Raw genomic sequence first — 15412 nt, 5'->3', positions numbered from 1 at the left:
GATAATTCACCGGCTTTGTGCCTGTACAAGGGGCAGACAGCTTGCATTGCCTCATGTTGGTAGGGAGCCCTTTAAATTTTTATACTGAGAAAACATTTTCCTTCTCTCAATTCTATTCCTTTCTGCCTGAAATTCCTGTCCTTCTTATGGTGTCCTTGTATATTCGTCTTCTGTTTTTCTTGAATTTCTTCTGCTATTTTTTTATTTTCTTGGCTTTTTTCTTCTACTCTAGGAAATTTCAAGGTTATGTTTGAATGCTTCTCTCTTTTCAATTTATTTTTACTGTTCTAATATTTTGTTAAGGTAACAGAAACCATTTAATGAATTAGGAAAATAATGTAAACTAGGCCTGTATTGTATACTCAACAGAAGATAGTATGTTTGGGTTTTTAAAAGCAATTTCTTAAAGTCATTATTAATTCTCATTAAGAGCCTTTGAAACTTTTATTTTAACAGGAGTAGAGGGTCTTTTTATTTTTATTATTATTAATAGAATAATGTTTATTTTTTCCATTATACCTGGTTTAGAGTGTTCTGTCAATTTTCTGCTGCACAGCAAGGTGACCCAGTTACACATACATGTGTACATCCTTTTTTCTCACTTTATCATGCTCCATCATAAGTGACTAGATATAGTTCCCAGTGCTATATGGCAGGATCTCATTGCTTATCCATTCCAAATGCAACAGTTTGCATCTATTAACTCCAGATTCTCAGTCCACCCCACTCCCTCCCCCTCCCCCTTGGCAACCACAAGTCTGTTCTCCATGTCCATGATTTTCCTTTTTGTGGAAAGGTTCATTTGTGCTGTATAATAGATTCCAGATGTAGGTGATATCATATGGTATTTGTCTTTCTCTTTCTGACTTACTTCACTTAGTATGAGAGTCTCTAGTTCCATCCATGTTGCTGCAAATGGCATTCTTTTGTTCCTTTTCACAGCTGAGTAGTATTCCATTGTGTATATATACCTCGTCTTCCGAATCCAATCATCTGTCAGTGGACATTTGGGTTGTTTCCATGTCCTGGCTATTGTGAATAGTGCTGCAATTAATATGTGGGTGCACATGTCTTTTTCAAGGAAAGTTTTGTCTGGGTATATGCCCAAGAGTGGGATTGAGGCGTCATATGGTAATTCTATGCATAGTTTTCAAAGATACTGCCATACTGTTTCCCATAGGGGTTGTACCAATTTACATTCCCACCAACAGTGCAGGAGGGTTCCCTTTTCTCCACATCCTCTCCAGCACTTGTTACTTGTGGATTTATTAATGATTGCCATTCTGACAGATGTGTGGTGGTATCTCATAGTAGTTTTGATTTGCATTTCTCCAGTAATCAGGGACACTGAGCATTTTTTCAAGTGCTTGTTGGACATTTGTACATCTTTGGAGAAATGTCTATTCAGGTCTTTTGCCCATTTTTCCATTGAGTTGTTGGCTTTTTTGCCGTTGAGTTGTATAAGTTGATTGTATATTTAAGATCAGGCCCTTGTCAGTTGCATCACTTGAAACTATTTTCTCCCATTCGGTAAGTTGTCTTTTTTTGTGTGTGGTTTCCTTTGCTGTGCAAAAGCTTGTCAGTTTGATTAGGTTCCACTGGTTTATTTTTGCTTTTATTTTTGTTGCTTTGGGAGACTGTTCTAATAATTTTTTTTTTTTTGCTCTTTTCTTATCATTCTACTTTTAAGTCCTGAGGGTTTGTTTGTTTGTTTGTTTGATGAGCCTTCATTAATTATACCAACTACGACGATTTTTGCTGTTATTTATTCCGTTTTATGTGTCTCTTTCTTTATTTTTATTATTATTTCTTTCTCTCTCTCTTTTTTCTCTCTGTTTATGTTTGTCTCCCTCTGTTAGAGGACTGACTCAGAGGTGAGGCAATGCCTTCACCCAAAAATTAGTTGGAAATGCTGTGCGCTTGGGGGACGCTTGCTGATGGGATGATCAAGGCTTTCACTGGAATAACTCAAATGTCAGGACACTTTTGGTCGCTTTGTAAAAGCCTTCTACATTCCCCACAGGAACCACTTCTATTTTCCTGCCTAGAGAGTTACAAGGTTCTAAAGCTGACCAGTGTTCTAGGAGCGGAATGAGGAAAAACCAGGGGGAAAGAGGCCGTCCGAAGCACCTAGCCAAATGCCCTGTTTTGGGGGTGACATTCTAGTCAACTCTCTGCCAGGCCTGGGGGTGCTCTCTGACCTAACTCGTCTAAGGGTGACCACTCCTTTTACCAGCTTTGACATCAGAAGGTCCCTCACCTAGTTGTATGGACTAGGGAGACCTACACTTTTTAGGCAGACTTTTTAATGGTTGTGATTTTAGCCTCACTCTGCAACCTGCCTTCTAAGATCCCCAACGCTCACCTTTCTTAGCACCACTGCTACTCCAAGGCTCTGCAGTACAAGTGGCCTTTATTCCTGCTGGCTGCTCCTCTCTGCCTCCCAGTCCTTTCAAGGCATTATTCATCAGCTTTTTTTTTTTTTTTCCCAGTAAGTCATTTACTACCTTCTATCTGCTTCCTATCTTCCAAAACTTTACTGATTTCTGCTTGCTCTCAGTTCCTCTCCAGTTCCATTTGTCCTTATAGAGACATACAATTTTGTATTTAATATATTTTTATGGTTTTCAGAAAGGAATGGGGATAATATCTTCATTAAACTTATTATTTACCAGAGCGCTATTTCTAAAAATCTATCTAGGTAGCTGGTTATGGGGATAAAATAAGAAAATAAGTGTGTTAAGTTTGAAAAAATTCACTTCACTTTTATTCAGTAATGATTTATGCAGTTGTAAAAACTTAAGGTGCCATATTATTTCTATTCCCAAAGTATATCATTGGAAGCCAGTGATTTCCATCCTTCAAATATGTTGCCCTCTGAGCCTTAGCACATTCAGGACATTCTTACCTGGAAAGCAAATTTCTTGACCCCGCATATGTTTGTAGTTTTAGCTCTTCCTTCAAAGGACTACCCAGTACTCAGTAGATTTATGCTTTATTTGAATTTCTCAGACACATAGGCATTCACTATATGTGCTGTCTTATTTTATTGTGCATCTGTTATGACCTTACATTGATTTTAATTGATTCATAAATCATGAAATATATTTTATAGGAATATTACATACTATTTGTCAGTTATTCTAGGATGCTCTAATTCTTCACAGTGATAAACATATAGTGGTGCATAGATTATTACTGATTGAGTGTATAATGAATAAATTGTTCATATGTTGATTTTGATTTGACTTTTCAGTTCTTTGTGCACAGATTTTCATCTTAAGGGAAGTTCTTAAGGGGCAGAGGTCACAAATTCATTTTCTCTTCTTTCACTTTTTTTTTCTTTTATTTGGCTACACCTACAGATTATGAAAGTTCCTGGGCCAGGGATGAAATCCAAGTTGAAGCTGCAATGTATGCCACAGCTGTGGCAATGCCAGATCCTTAACCTGTTGTACCACAGTGGGAACTCCAACAGGTTCATTTTCTTTGATATAAATTTCTTATTGCTTTAACTTTGATGTGAGAAATTAAGTAATTTTCTGAAAATTAAAAAGAGTAACTGTGGGAATAATAGGGAGATAGAGACAGCCAGTAGTTAAAAAAATGAAAAAAATTATGGATAAGCATCCAGTCGAGTGACAGAACATGCTGGTATAGCTTTACAGGAGGACCTTGCCATTCAGGACCTCATCTGATACTGTTATGGTTGGTGAATCCAGCTGGCAGGTTGGGAAGTGAACTGTATGACCAAACATGAGGTGCTCTGTAATGTCTGGATAAGGATATCTTTGGTCAGGGTTTACATGAGGAAAACTTTTTTCCCCAGACTGTTGGAAATTGGAAATGACAGAAATCAAGGCCAGAATTAGATGCTATAATTGAGTCACAATTATTAGATCACACTAGACTAATTGCTGTTGGCTGGTCAATGAAAAAAAAAAAAAGCACGTTTGATGAAATTAACTGACCCACATATTGGGTTAGATTCTAAAGCGGAACTCATTTGATGATCACCAGTGAACTTAGTAGAATATTAACAATGACTTGTGACAACCCACATAACTTATGCCTGAAAAGCATGTATTTGTCATCAAGGCCACTCAGTCTGGCACCACGATTATCACCAGGTCAACAGAGTTTGTTAATGGTAACTGACACTTACGGACTCCTTCCTATATGCCTTCTCACCATCTCCTGAAATACTTACAACAAAGCTCTGAGGTGGTCCCCATTTTAGAAATGGAGAAATGAGGGTTGGAAATGTTGAGGGATTTACGTGGAGTTATGCAGCTGGGAAATAAATGCTAGAGACAGAACAGAGGCTCTGATCTCTTTGAGTTCAAGTATTCTTTATGACCACACTACAATACCTATCCTTTGGAAATACCAACTTCAACCCTGTTGTCACCATTAAAAGCAAAAGTGTCATACTTTTTTACCAAAAAAGTGAGTGAAGTGAGTGAAGAAAATAAATCATGTTTTTTTTTCCATATTATGAGGGCAAAAGGGGAACTTATTTTTACCATATTTCCCAAGGATTATTTTTTGATTCAGATATAAAATGGTAACAAATTTTCCATTCAGATATAAAATGGTAACTAATTATCGACTAGATAAATTCAATACTGTTGAAAGTGATAAGCATATGTTAGATCAAAATAGGGAGAATACTATGATAGGAAAGTTAGAAGATTGAAAAGATGGTAAATGGAGTTCCTGGGTGGCCTAGCCCTTAAAAATCTGGCGTTGTGGCTGCTGTGCCACAGATTCAAACCTTGGCCTGGAAACATCTGCACACCAAAGGTGTGGCAAAAAAAAAAAAAAGAAGAAGAAGAAAAAAATGTTAATTGACATATATTGATCACTTTTAGCAGTTGTTTACTTATTGTTTTGTGCTGGTCTCAGCCTATGGATAATCAGTGTTGAGGGTGGATTGGCCCTTGGGGTTCTTACTATGATTGAAAATCTGGGGCTGCACAGTGAGGTCTCAGGTAGAGAGAGAGAGCAGGTCTGGGTTCTGCTTTTATTGGCACCAAAGGTGGGAGCTTGGGGTTTCTGGGTTCCATCTTTAGTGGTGAAAACATAAGAGCAGGAAGAGAAAATCAAGTGGTCCGAACTGTCGGTTACCTAAAATCAACCCAGATCTCTGAAACAAAGGACTCTGAGGGATGGGAGTTGGGGACAGCCTGGCTCTTTATCTCGTCCTGTGGGTGGCAATGGTTCTTTTTGAGATTGTCCCCTTTGAAGCAGATGCCTCCGCAATCAAAGCTTAAGTCAGGCACTTGCATTACAAACCAATCACCAAACAAAAACTAGTAAGTTTACACTACTCTTACTTTTTGATCTTTTAATCAACATAATAGTAAAGCTCACTCCTTTTTTACTTGTAAATAAACATGGATACAAAAACTTCAGTAAAACCTGCACAAGCTCAAAAAGGAACTTTTGGAGTTAAAATCCAAATTCTCAGAGTTCCCGATGTGATGCAGCAGTAACAAACCTGACTAGGATCCATGAGGACATAGGTTCGATCCCTGGCCCCGCTCAGTGGGTTAAGGATCCAGCATTTCTGTGAGCTGCAGTGTTGGTCTCAGATGTGGCTTGGATCTGGTGTTGTTATGGCCAGCAGCTGCAGCTCCAATTTGACCCCTAGCCCAGGAACATCCATATGCCACAGGAGTGGCCCTAAAGAGGCAAAAAAACAAACAAACAAACAAAAAACAAAAAAACACCCAAAAATAAAAAAAAAAAAACCCAAATTCTCTAGTCTAATCTCTCCACTGTACTCCACAAGGCAAGAAAGCTCTTTATTGTGATCAACGGGAAATTGGTTTTAGAGAGTTGTTTCCAGGAATTGTTAGACTATTGATGGGAAGGAAGAGAATGTAGAAGCAGCCAGGGAAATGATAAGCACATCATAAAAAGAATAACAGGGGGGGAAAGAAGGAAGCAACAAAAGGAGAGAAAGAAAAGGATAACAAGGGAAAGGACAAAGGAGAAAAACAGAGTGGACCATGGAAAAAGGAAGGAAGGCGGAAGAAAAACACAGGCAGGGAGGGCAAGAACCAGAAATGATATGAATAATGGACATTGAGAGGGTGTGAGGAGACATTGCCTTACGAAGGGCCCCAAAGAAGCCTGGGAAGGAGGATGAAGAGGACGGATAGTTCTGAGGCCAATAAAAGACAACCAGGCAAACTATGAAGATCGCATGTGCTCCTTGTAGAACAGTACATTTCTTTAGCGAAGGATTGTGCAAAATGACTCGTCTCTTTTAGACACACACACACACACACACACACACAAGCTGATCCTTGTGGGCTCTGCTTTGTTTTTTATGAGCCCAAGTCCCTGTGAAATAGTCTTCTCATAGCTCCTTGCACATCTTTATTCCTCAGTGTGTAGATGAGAGGGTTGAGGGTTGGAGTCAGTACCGTGTAGAAGAGGGAGATGAATTTCCCAGAAGTAGGGGCATAAGAGCTGTTGGGCTGGATGTACACAGCGGTGATGGTCCCGTAGAAGAGGGACACCACCACCACGTGGGATCCGCATGTCCCCAGGGCTTTGCGCCAGGCCTGGACTGACTTGATCCTAGTAACTGCCTTGACGATGTGTCCATAGGACGTCAGTATCAGTGCCAAGGGCAAGAGGAGCAAGACCAGGGATGCAATGAATAGCTGGACCTCATTGGTGTGGATGTCCACACATGCAAGCTTAATCATGGAGGCACCTCACAGAAGAAATGATGGAGCCGCCGGTGTCCACAGCGAGGCAGCCAGAGGGTGACAGTGCTCTGGATGAGAGCGTTTCCTACTCCACTCAGCCATGCAACCCCTGCCAGGGCCTGGCACAGCCGTGGGTTCATCACAGCTGCATAGTGGAGAGGTTTGCAAACGGCAGCGTGGCGGTCAAAAGCCATGACAGCCAGGAGAACACACTCAGTGGAGCCCAAAGCCAGGGAGACATAGAGCTGGACAGCACAGCCCAGGGCGGTTATGGTCTTGGCTGGTCCCCTGAGGTTCCACAGCAGCTGGGGGACAATACTGGTGGTAAAGCAGATATCAACTAGGGAGAGGTGGGTGAGGAAAAAGTACATGGGTGTTTTGAGATGAGGGTCAGTGGAAGCGATCAGAATGATGATTGTGTTTCCCACCAGAGTCAGGAGGTATGATGCCAAAACAACCCCGAAGAGTATCTTTTCCAGGCTGGGCTGATCCGAGAAGCCCACCAGGATGATGTTGTCTTCAACAGGGCTACTGTTGGTGCCCATCACCCTGCTCAGAATAAGGAGGAAAACATTGTAGGAATTTAGAGGAAGGATGTAGCTTTGGCCTCTGGCCACAATATCCACCTCTTAAAATTACTCTTTGAAGCACTAACTCTGGGAGAAATTACCGTGCCCGGGAGAATAAATCTTGGCAGTCTCCTTCAGAAGCTGCGGCAAAGGACACGAAGGGCCAGACACGGTACAGAGAGGCACGTGAAGGCTCATGGTAGAAGAAGGAGTTTTCTTTGGAGATAACTCATAGGAAAGTGAGATACAATTTATCCCAGGAAAAAATAAAGGACTAGAGAGAATATCAGAAGAATAAAATGCATTTGATTAATTGAGAGTTCATGGCAAACCATTCAAACTAAATGGGGAAAACTCAGGGATACTGATGTGTAATATGTGTACATAATATTTGTCAATAACATTTAACTTTTTCAACTATGATTTTGAAGTGAGTATTTTTTCCAGGATTTGCATTATATGCATGACCGTCAACTTCTGGAGAGGCATCATTTTTGGAGAGGTTACTTTTTGCAATAACTTCTGGAGAGGTTATTTTTCCTGTAAAATGGCAAACATTAGGCTATTGAAAGTAATAACATTAACATTTAGATCTAAATGTTTGGTCATTATAGGCACATAATTTCAAAAACATATTTCCTTTAAGGATTGGTTAACTCACTCAGACCACCGGCTGATTAGTGATGTAACTTCATGCTGTGTGTGGGGAACAAAAGTCCTTGCTTCTTTGGTGAGTGGTGGGGAGGAAGGGAGTCAGCTTTCTTGTCTCACATGTTGAAAGAAGAGGTGGTTGAAGCTGAATGGAGGGAATGAGGCTCTGGGAAAGGAAAGCTCTTTGGTGGAGAAAGAAATGGCCTCAATGTACCTCAAGCCCACATCAATTTTTTTACCTTCTGGAAGATTAAAGAGGCCACAGTTTTAATGGGTTTGTTAAAAGTCAAACAGCTATAAGTGCAAAGGTTTAAAATAAATTCACTGATGCAAAACATTCCCAAAGACTGTAACTGTATTTCACGTTCAAGACAAATAGGCACCTCTACTTGTCATCAATCGAAATCACTCAGGTTTCCAAATTCTTCCCTAGTAATAACTGCATACCCTAAAATTGTGATATTACTTGTTGTGAACATGAATTGTGGATTGAAATAGATTCTCAGTGATCAATAACTTATCACGTAAACAGATATTTAGCAGAACCCAGGGGAAAAAAAATGAAGTCAAAGGACGAGTCAGGTGGGCGGTCTGGACGTGCAACAGCAGCATGAAGTCACTGAGTGATCACTCAAAATGGCGAACGAAAATCACAGTAAAATGAGACTACAAAAGAACTACTAAGGAACAAGCTCATTCACATTATACAGACCTATTTTGCTTATAGACACACTCACAATGACATGCACAGCTATCCATGCACAAAACCACAAATACGCACATACAAGCATAATTTCTTCCATCCTCTTATTCGGGGTCAATTCCCATCTGTTTAACTACCCAGCGGTGGGGGGAGGTCTGGATCAAGAGACTTGGTTCAATACTCTTCATCCAGGCTGCAGGTTGCTACCTTACCCTCTCCGTCAAATAAGAATTCCTCCTGTTTAACCCTCTCCCTACCTCCCCCCACACACACATAACAGTACTTCAATAGAAACGCCATGAAAGATCAATTCACAATCGTGAACTGGTTCCATATTTACATGGATAATTGTAAGAATATGTTCCCTTTAGGCTTGTGGAAGGATTCTATTCCACTATGATGCAAAATGTATCATCGTCCATGCACCATGTGATCTCCTCTCACTTTAAGCCATAATCCCAATTTACTCTTACAAGTTAAGAGTCATAGGCATGGTGTCGATAGAAAATCAGGGCATCAGTGGAAGTGAACGAGTTAAAAGAGAGGAAGTCTTCCAGATTTTTGTACACTTACACTGAGACTCCCACGGTGGTGGGAAAAAGAAGTCATAGAGTTCAAATTATTATTACCTTGAAATGCCAACTCGATGCCTAAGGCCCACGTACTGGTTGGAGGGACTGTTATTTGAGATGGAGCTCCCTGAAGATCAGCAAGGCAGGAGAAGCTAAGAGAGGTCACAGGACAATGAATCTGGGAAGATCCCAAGGACACAGATCTCCCAATGTGGCAATTAATATCAGGCTCTGTAGTATCCAGAGAAGAGCTGTCCCAGGAGATGCTTCTGAAAGATACGTTCATCCCTCTGATGTTTTGGTTTCTCTCTAGGTCAAACCACAAAGATATAGAAGTCCGGTCCCCATCCCCACCCATCACTGAGTTGTTCTCTCATTTCTGTCATATTCATGGTTTTTCTGATCATATATAATCTATGCATGTAGGTGCATATATATTTACAAATCTATCCTGTTAGCTCATATCTTCATATTTTATCTTTTTACTTTTAGCCAGTTTGGGGGTACATATATCATGATTTCAATTTGTCCTCCCCTGATAACTGATGACGTTAACTAGATTACCTCACATTTTCTAATTGCCTAATAATTGCCTAAAATCACGTAAATGTGAGAAACTAAAGAAAGCAGTCTTTGGCTACAGAGTCAAATAAACGTCACTGCCTACCTTCTGCTTTCCTCTCTGCAGAGTTTCACCCTGGCAAGTCCAGACACTATCCTTTTCAAGCTAGATGCACAGAGGAAGATGCACAGGATGGACAGTAGAGGCTCTTAGAACACTCCAGCCCCCACTCCAGGGTCTCAGACAGGAATAGGCTCAAGCCTTAAAGATTTACAAGCTTTATTTTTTTATTTATTTTTATTTTTTATTTTTGGGGGGCCATTTCTTGGGTTGCTCCCTGGCATATGGAGATTCCCAGGCTAGGGGTCCAATCAGAAATGTAGCCGCTGGCTAGAGCCACAGCAACACAGGATCCGAGCTGGGTCTGCAACCTATACCACAGCTCACGGCAACACCAGATCCTCAACCCACTGAGCGAAGCCAGGGATCGAACCAGCAACCTCATGGATCCTAGTCAGGTTCCTTAACCACTGTGCCGCAACAGGAACTCTGAAAGATTTACAAGCTTTAAATGTAAGTTAAGTGTAGCCCGGCAGTGGACATTTTAATTATTTACACAAGAATGCCTTATTACCACTAAAAGTGAACTTCTTTAACATTTAAAAATGACCCAAAATACTATGGCACTCTCTTATGATCCGGGAGCAGGGAAAGAGCAGTTATTGTTCTTCTGTTTTAATCATGCCCCATGGGTAGTCAGTATTATCATACCCCTACTGATAATAATACATCAGTAGGCAAATATGAACTGAGTTTTACTAGGTGCCAGACACTCTGCCAAGCATGCTGCAGGCATTAGCTCATTTACTGCCCACCACCCTATGAAGCTGGTACTGTTAGTCCACTCACTACAGATCTGGAAACTTTACCTTGCAGACGTTAAATAACTTGCTATGCGAATGAGAATCAAGGTTGCCCCAACTCTAGAGTCCATGACTTTATACAAAACAAATACTCTCCCAGAGACCTTAGGTAAGCCCAACCTCCTTAGTATAATACATAAATCCCTTTGTGATTTGGTCCTTTTTTAGTCTTCCATGTGTATCTCCCATCATTCCCTAATATATTCTCTCTCCTCTGGCTATAGGAGTACTTGAATTCCTTGAAAGATCCTTTTATTCTCACATGTTTATTGACTAGTGCATGAAAGATGACTTGGCAATGCAGAGCAAGAGAGTACAATTGGGCAACGAGGACACACTTGTGAAAGATGAGACTTAAGTTGGACTTTGAGAAATAGATATGGCATAACTTGCATATGGTATAAATTGTTTAAGTAATAAAAGGAAACACTGTTAGAAACTGCTGAGTGTGTAAGTATTAATTGAACTTAAGATGAACGGTAGCATGTTGGGGAAGATACGCAATGCATTAGATTAAGATGATGGAGACCTGGAATTTTGTGCTCTGCAGACTTAATTTTAAAAAAGAAACCACAGGTCCAAGTGGAGTCACTGTGCTAAGCCCTCAAAAGCAAGCCAAGACTTACTTCCTAATCTAATTGCAGTTACGACCCCCTCCAGGAAGGTGGCATTTTCAGCTTAGCACCAAGGAGGTAATGTAACGCAGAGTCTCCTTCCACCCCCCACAGGGAGTTTATCTAAACCTGAAGCAATCCACTCTTTTCCCCTTTTGCCCATAAAAGCCTCTGATTTTGTACAGTTCTCCTTTCTATTAGGTAGGTGCCCAATTTATGATTCATTCAATAAAGCCAATTAAACTATCAGATTTGTCAGGTGGAATTCTTATTATTTAAACCTGCTAATCATTTGAAGCCATGCAAATGAGCAATGTAGAGCAATACATGGAAAATAATTTGATAGAGTAATTAAACTTGTCATGGAAGAAAATGAAAGTATGAAGAAAACCGTTTGTAGATTTTAGAAATTCGGTCATAGATAGCAACACTTTCCGTGCCTGGGAGCTAGAAGGGGAACTCCATGAGCTCCCTGGGCTGGGGTGAGGAGCTATGGCATAGCAGAGAGCATATCACACAAAGAGATGTGAAGTTAAGAGATTTGGGTTGGTCTTAGCACTTCCAGCAAACTGAAAAAGAGGTACAGTGTACAGGAGGATGCAAAGTAAAAGACGGTCACAAACCAACCAACCAAGCACAGGTTAAGGATGATGGAGGAAGAGTGTGAAGAGTCTGGAGGCTGTGGATCATCACACTGTTTCCGAAAGTGTGTTCACAATCTCTGAGACTTACCCGGCAGTGACTAGTGCCGCATGAGTAGTTTTTAAAGAACTCTGCACGAGTGAATTTCTTGAAGTCTTACTGCAAACCCGTCGGGTAATTCAACTGAGGCACAAAGAGGTCAGTAAAGAGCAGAGGTTTGTATGTAGCTAGTGAGTACAAAAGCCAAATTGCAAAGCAAGGCAGTCTGGCTTCAGAGCCCATGAATTTTACAATCACAAAGACACCAGGGGAAGAGTTACTGCATCGAATAGGACTGAATGCAAGATTTTGCCTAGTAGACCCTGGGTCCATGTGAAATTATAAAAGTTTTAGGTATCTCATTACATTAGGTAATTCTATATAAAATATTTGTAAAACGAATATTTTTCTTTTTCATAATTTTAGGTAGATTCACAGATCTGGTCCTTTACTATTTTTGTTCCTTTTTCCTTTTTTAAAATTAATATTTATTTATTTTATTAAAGTATAGTTGATTTAGAATGTTGTGCCAATGTCTGCTATACTGCTGTACTGCAAAGTGACTGAGTCATAATGTATGTTTATGTGTATTATATATATATATATAGTTTTTTGTATTATTTTCTATCATGGTCTATCCCAGGAGAGTGGATATAGTTCCCTGTGCTATGTAGTAGGACCTTGCTATCCACTCTAAATGTAATACTTTGCATCTACTGACCACAAACTCCCTTTACTATTTTAAAAAAGCCCACATTTTTAAGTTTTGTTGTATACATTTCTTGAATTGCGATACCGTGTATAAAATATTTTAAATAATATTGTACCAGGGCTCTTTTACAAAGAAAATACTACAGTAGGAGTTTCCCATAGTGGCTCAGTGGTAACAACCCTACCTAGTATCCATGAGGACGAAGGTATGATCCCTGGCCTCTATCAGTGGGTTAAGGATCCGGCAATGCTGTGAGCTGTAGTCTAGGTTACAGACAGGATCTGGTTGCTGTGACTGTGGCATCAGCCAGCAGCTACAGCTCCAATTTATCCCCTGGCCTGGGAACTTCCATATGCCACAGGAGTGGCCCGAAAAAGACAAAAAAATAAAAAAGAAGAAGAAGAGAAAATACTACAGTAATTTCCTCACACGAGCATATACCTCAATTTTCTATTTGCATATTGAACACTATTTAATTCCCTAGTCAGATATGTAAGCACATATATATTGGGTAGATTACAGAATCTCCCGATCTGAACCTGTATGCAGCCCTTCAAAGACGTTTAATAAAAGGAAGCGTGAGTATGTGTATACCACACAGGCACTCATACACACATGAGGTTCCATGAGCTGTTCAAGTTGAATCTAAATGTGCTTCTTTTTTCTCAACCGTGTTAGCCACGTTACACTTAAATACAGACAGAGAAGTAAGCAACACACACACTTTCTACTTGGGAGGAGTGATTTAACCTTAGGTCTCTTTAATTACTTTCCACAACACAAAGTCGCTGTTTCCCTGATTTTTCCTTAGGAACTTTGTCCTCTTCTCAGCAGTCTTCTCAGGGCTCCCTTCACATCCTTGTTCCGCAGAGTATATATCAGGGGGTTGAGTGTGGGAGTGACAACAGTATAAAAGAGTGTAAGGAACTTGCCCTGACTTTGGCCATAGGATCTCCTTGGTTGAATGTATATGGCCGAGCTGGGCCCAAAGAAGAGGAACACCACCAGCAGATGGGAACCACAGGTCCCGAGAGCCTTGCGCCAAGCTTGGACGGACTTAATTTTCATCACGGCTTGGACAATGAATCCGTAGGAGACCAATATCAATGCCACAGGAAGAAGAAGGAGAACTAACGTGGCCACAAAAAGCTGGACTTCATTTGCTTGGGTGTCCACGCAGGCCAGCTTGACCATGGCGGGCACTTCACATAAGAAGTGGTGCAGGTGGCGATGTCCACATCGAGGAAGCCGAAGGGTGATGGTTCCTTGGATGAGAGTGTTTCCTACTCCACTGAGCCATGCTACTCCTGCTAAGGCCTTGCAAAAGGATGGGTGCATGATGCTCGTGTAATTAAGAGGTCTGCAGACTGCCACGTAGCGGTCAAATGCCATGATGGTAAGGAGAACACACTCAGTGGGCCCAGGGACAGGGACACATAGAGTTGTATGGCACAGCCCACTGGCGTGATGGTCTTGGCTGGTCCCTTCAGGTTCCAGAGGAGCTGGGGGACGATGCTGGTGGTGAGGCAAAGGTCAAGAGGAGAGATTTGTGAGGAAGAAATACATAGGTGTGTGAAGTCTGCAGTCCAGGCAGGAGACCAGGATGATGGCCGTGTTGCCCAGGAGGGTCAAAAGATAGGATATCAGAACCACCACGAAAAGGAGGACCTCCAATTGAGGCTGGTCTGAGAATCCAAGCAAAATAAAATCTCCCCCAGAGGTTTCATTGTTTTGTTCCATTAGTCTGTTCTTGTAAAAGAGAAAAATGGATATGGAATTCAGTTGAGGGAAATAGCATTTACTATTCACTTATAATATTTCTAAGGAAGTGCTTAATTTTTTTTTCCTGGTGAATTTTCACAGAGAAGGAAAAAAAGGCAGTTATTAAAAAGGTAAATGATTTTGGAGTTCCCATCATGGCTCAGAAACAAACCCGACTAATATCCATGAGGACACAGATTTGATCCCTGGCCTCTCTCAGTGAGTTAAGGATTCAGCATTGCTGTGAGCTGAGGTGTAGGGCACAGTTGTGGCTCAGATCTAGCATTGTTGTGACTGGTGTAGGCTGGCAGCTGCAGCTCTGATTCTACCCCTAGCCTGGGAACCTCCATATGCCATGGGTGTGGCACTAAAAAGACACATACAAAACCCAAAAACAACAAAACAAAACAACCCCCCAAAACAAACAAACATACAAAGGCATTCTTTTGAGTCATCATTCTTGACTCAATAAATATTTGACCTATCCTCATTTTTTTTCATGTGACCCTCCTCTTTTTCCCTTTTTTGGATAATTATTATTAAAGGTATTGTTTTCAGAGAAAAAGAGAAACTTTCAGTTTGGGTGGCTATACAGTTCTGTTAGTAGAAGTAGGAGAGAAAAGGGGGAGGAATGCTAAAGCTTATTTAAACACCCAATATGAAATGGATTATGAGTGATCACAGTTTCTGCTGAAATTACAAGGCAAAAATAATGGATTACGGTGAGGTAGTGGATCAGAAAAACAAGTGGAACATATTTTGCATCTTTTGTTACTCACAGACAAAGCAGGTTATGATATTGTTTCTTACAACCACTTCTCTGAGTAGAGTGTGATATAGGGTCAGCTGCAGGTGAATCTCAAGATACAGAGAAGCTAAATAATTTTGTAAGTTATTTAGCAGCTGACATGATTCCTTACCACAAGTTTTGATATC

At 40.8% G+C, this 15412-nt stretch overlaps 1 protein-coding gene and 1 pseudogene across 1 annotated transcript; both read right to left on the bottom strand.

Annotated features, from left to right (window-relative positions):
* Nucleotides 1-6338: 6338 nt before the first annotated feature.
* LOC125136572 (olfactory receptor 2G3-like) lies at nt 6339-7273 on the bottom strand. Its single transcript, XM_047797428.1, is given in 2 exon segments — nt 6339-6727; nt 6730-7273. Coding segments are annotated over 2 exon segments (933 nt in total).
* A 6249-nt stretch (nt 7274-13522) lies between these two features.
* LOC125136571 (olfactory receptor 2G6-like) lies at nt 13523-14455 on the bottom strand (annotated as a pseudogene).
* Between the last annotated feature and the right edge of the window lie 957 nt (nt 14456-15412).

Source organism: Phacochoerus africanus, chromosome 9, assembly GCF_016906955.1.
Source record: "Phacochoerus africanus isolate WHEZ1 chromosome 9, ROS_Pafr_v1, whole genome shotgun sequence".
Classification (NCBI taxonomy): domain Eukaryota; kingdom Metazoa; phylum Chordata; class Mammalia; order Artiodactyla; family Suidae; genus Phacochoerus; species Phacochoerus africanus.
The sequence above is the reverse complement of the archived record's forward strand: the minus strand, read 5'-3'. Positions and strand labels throughout refer to the sequence as shown.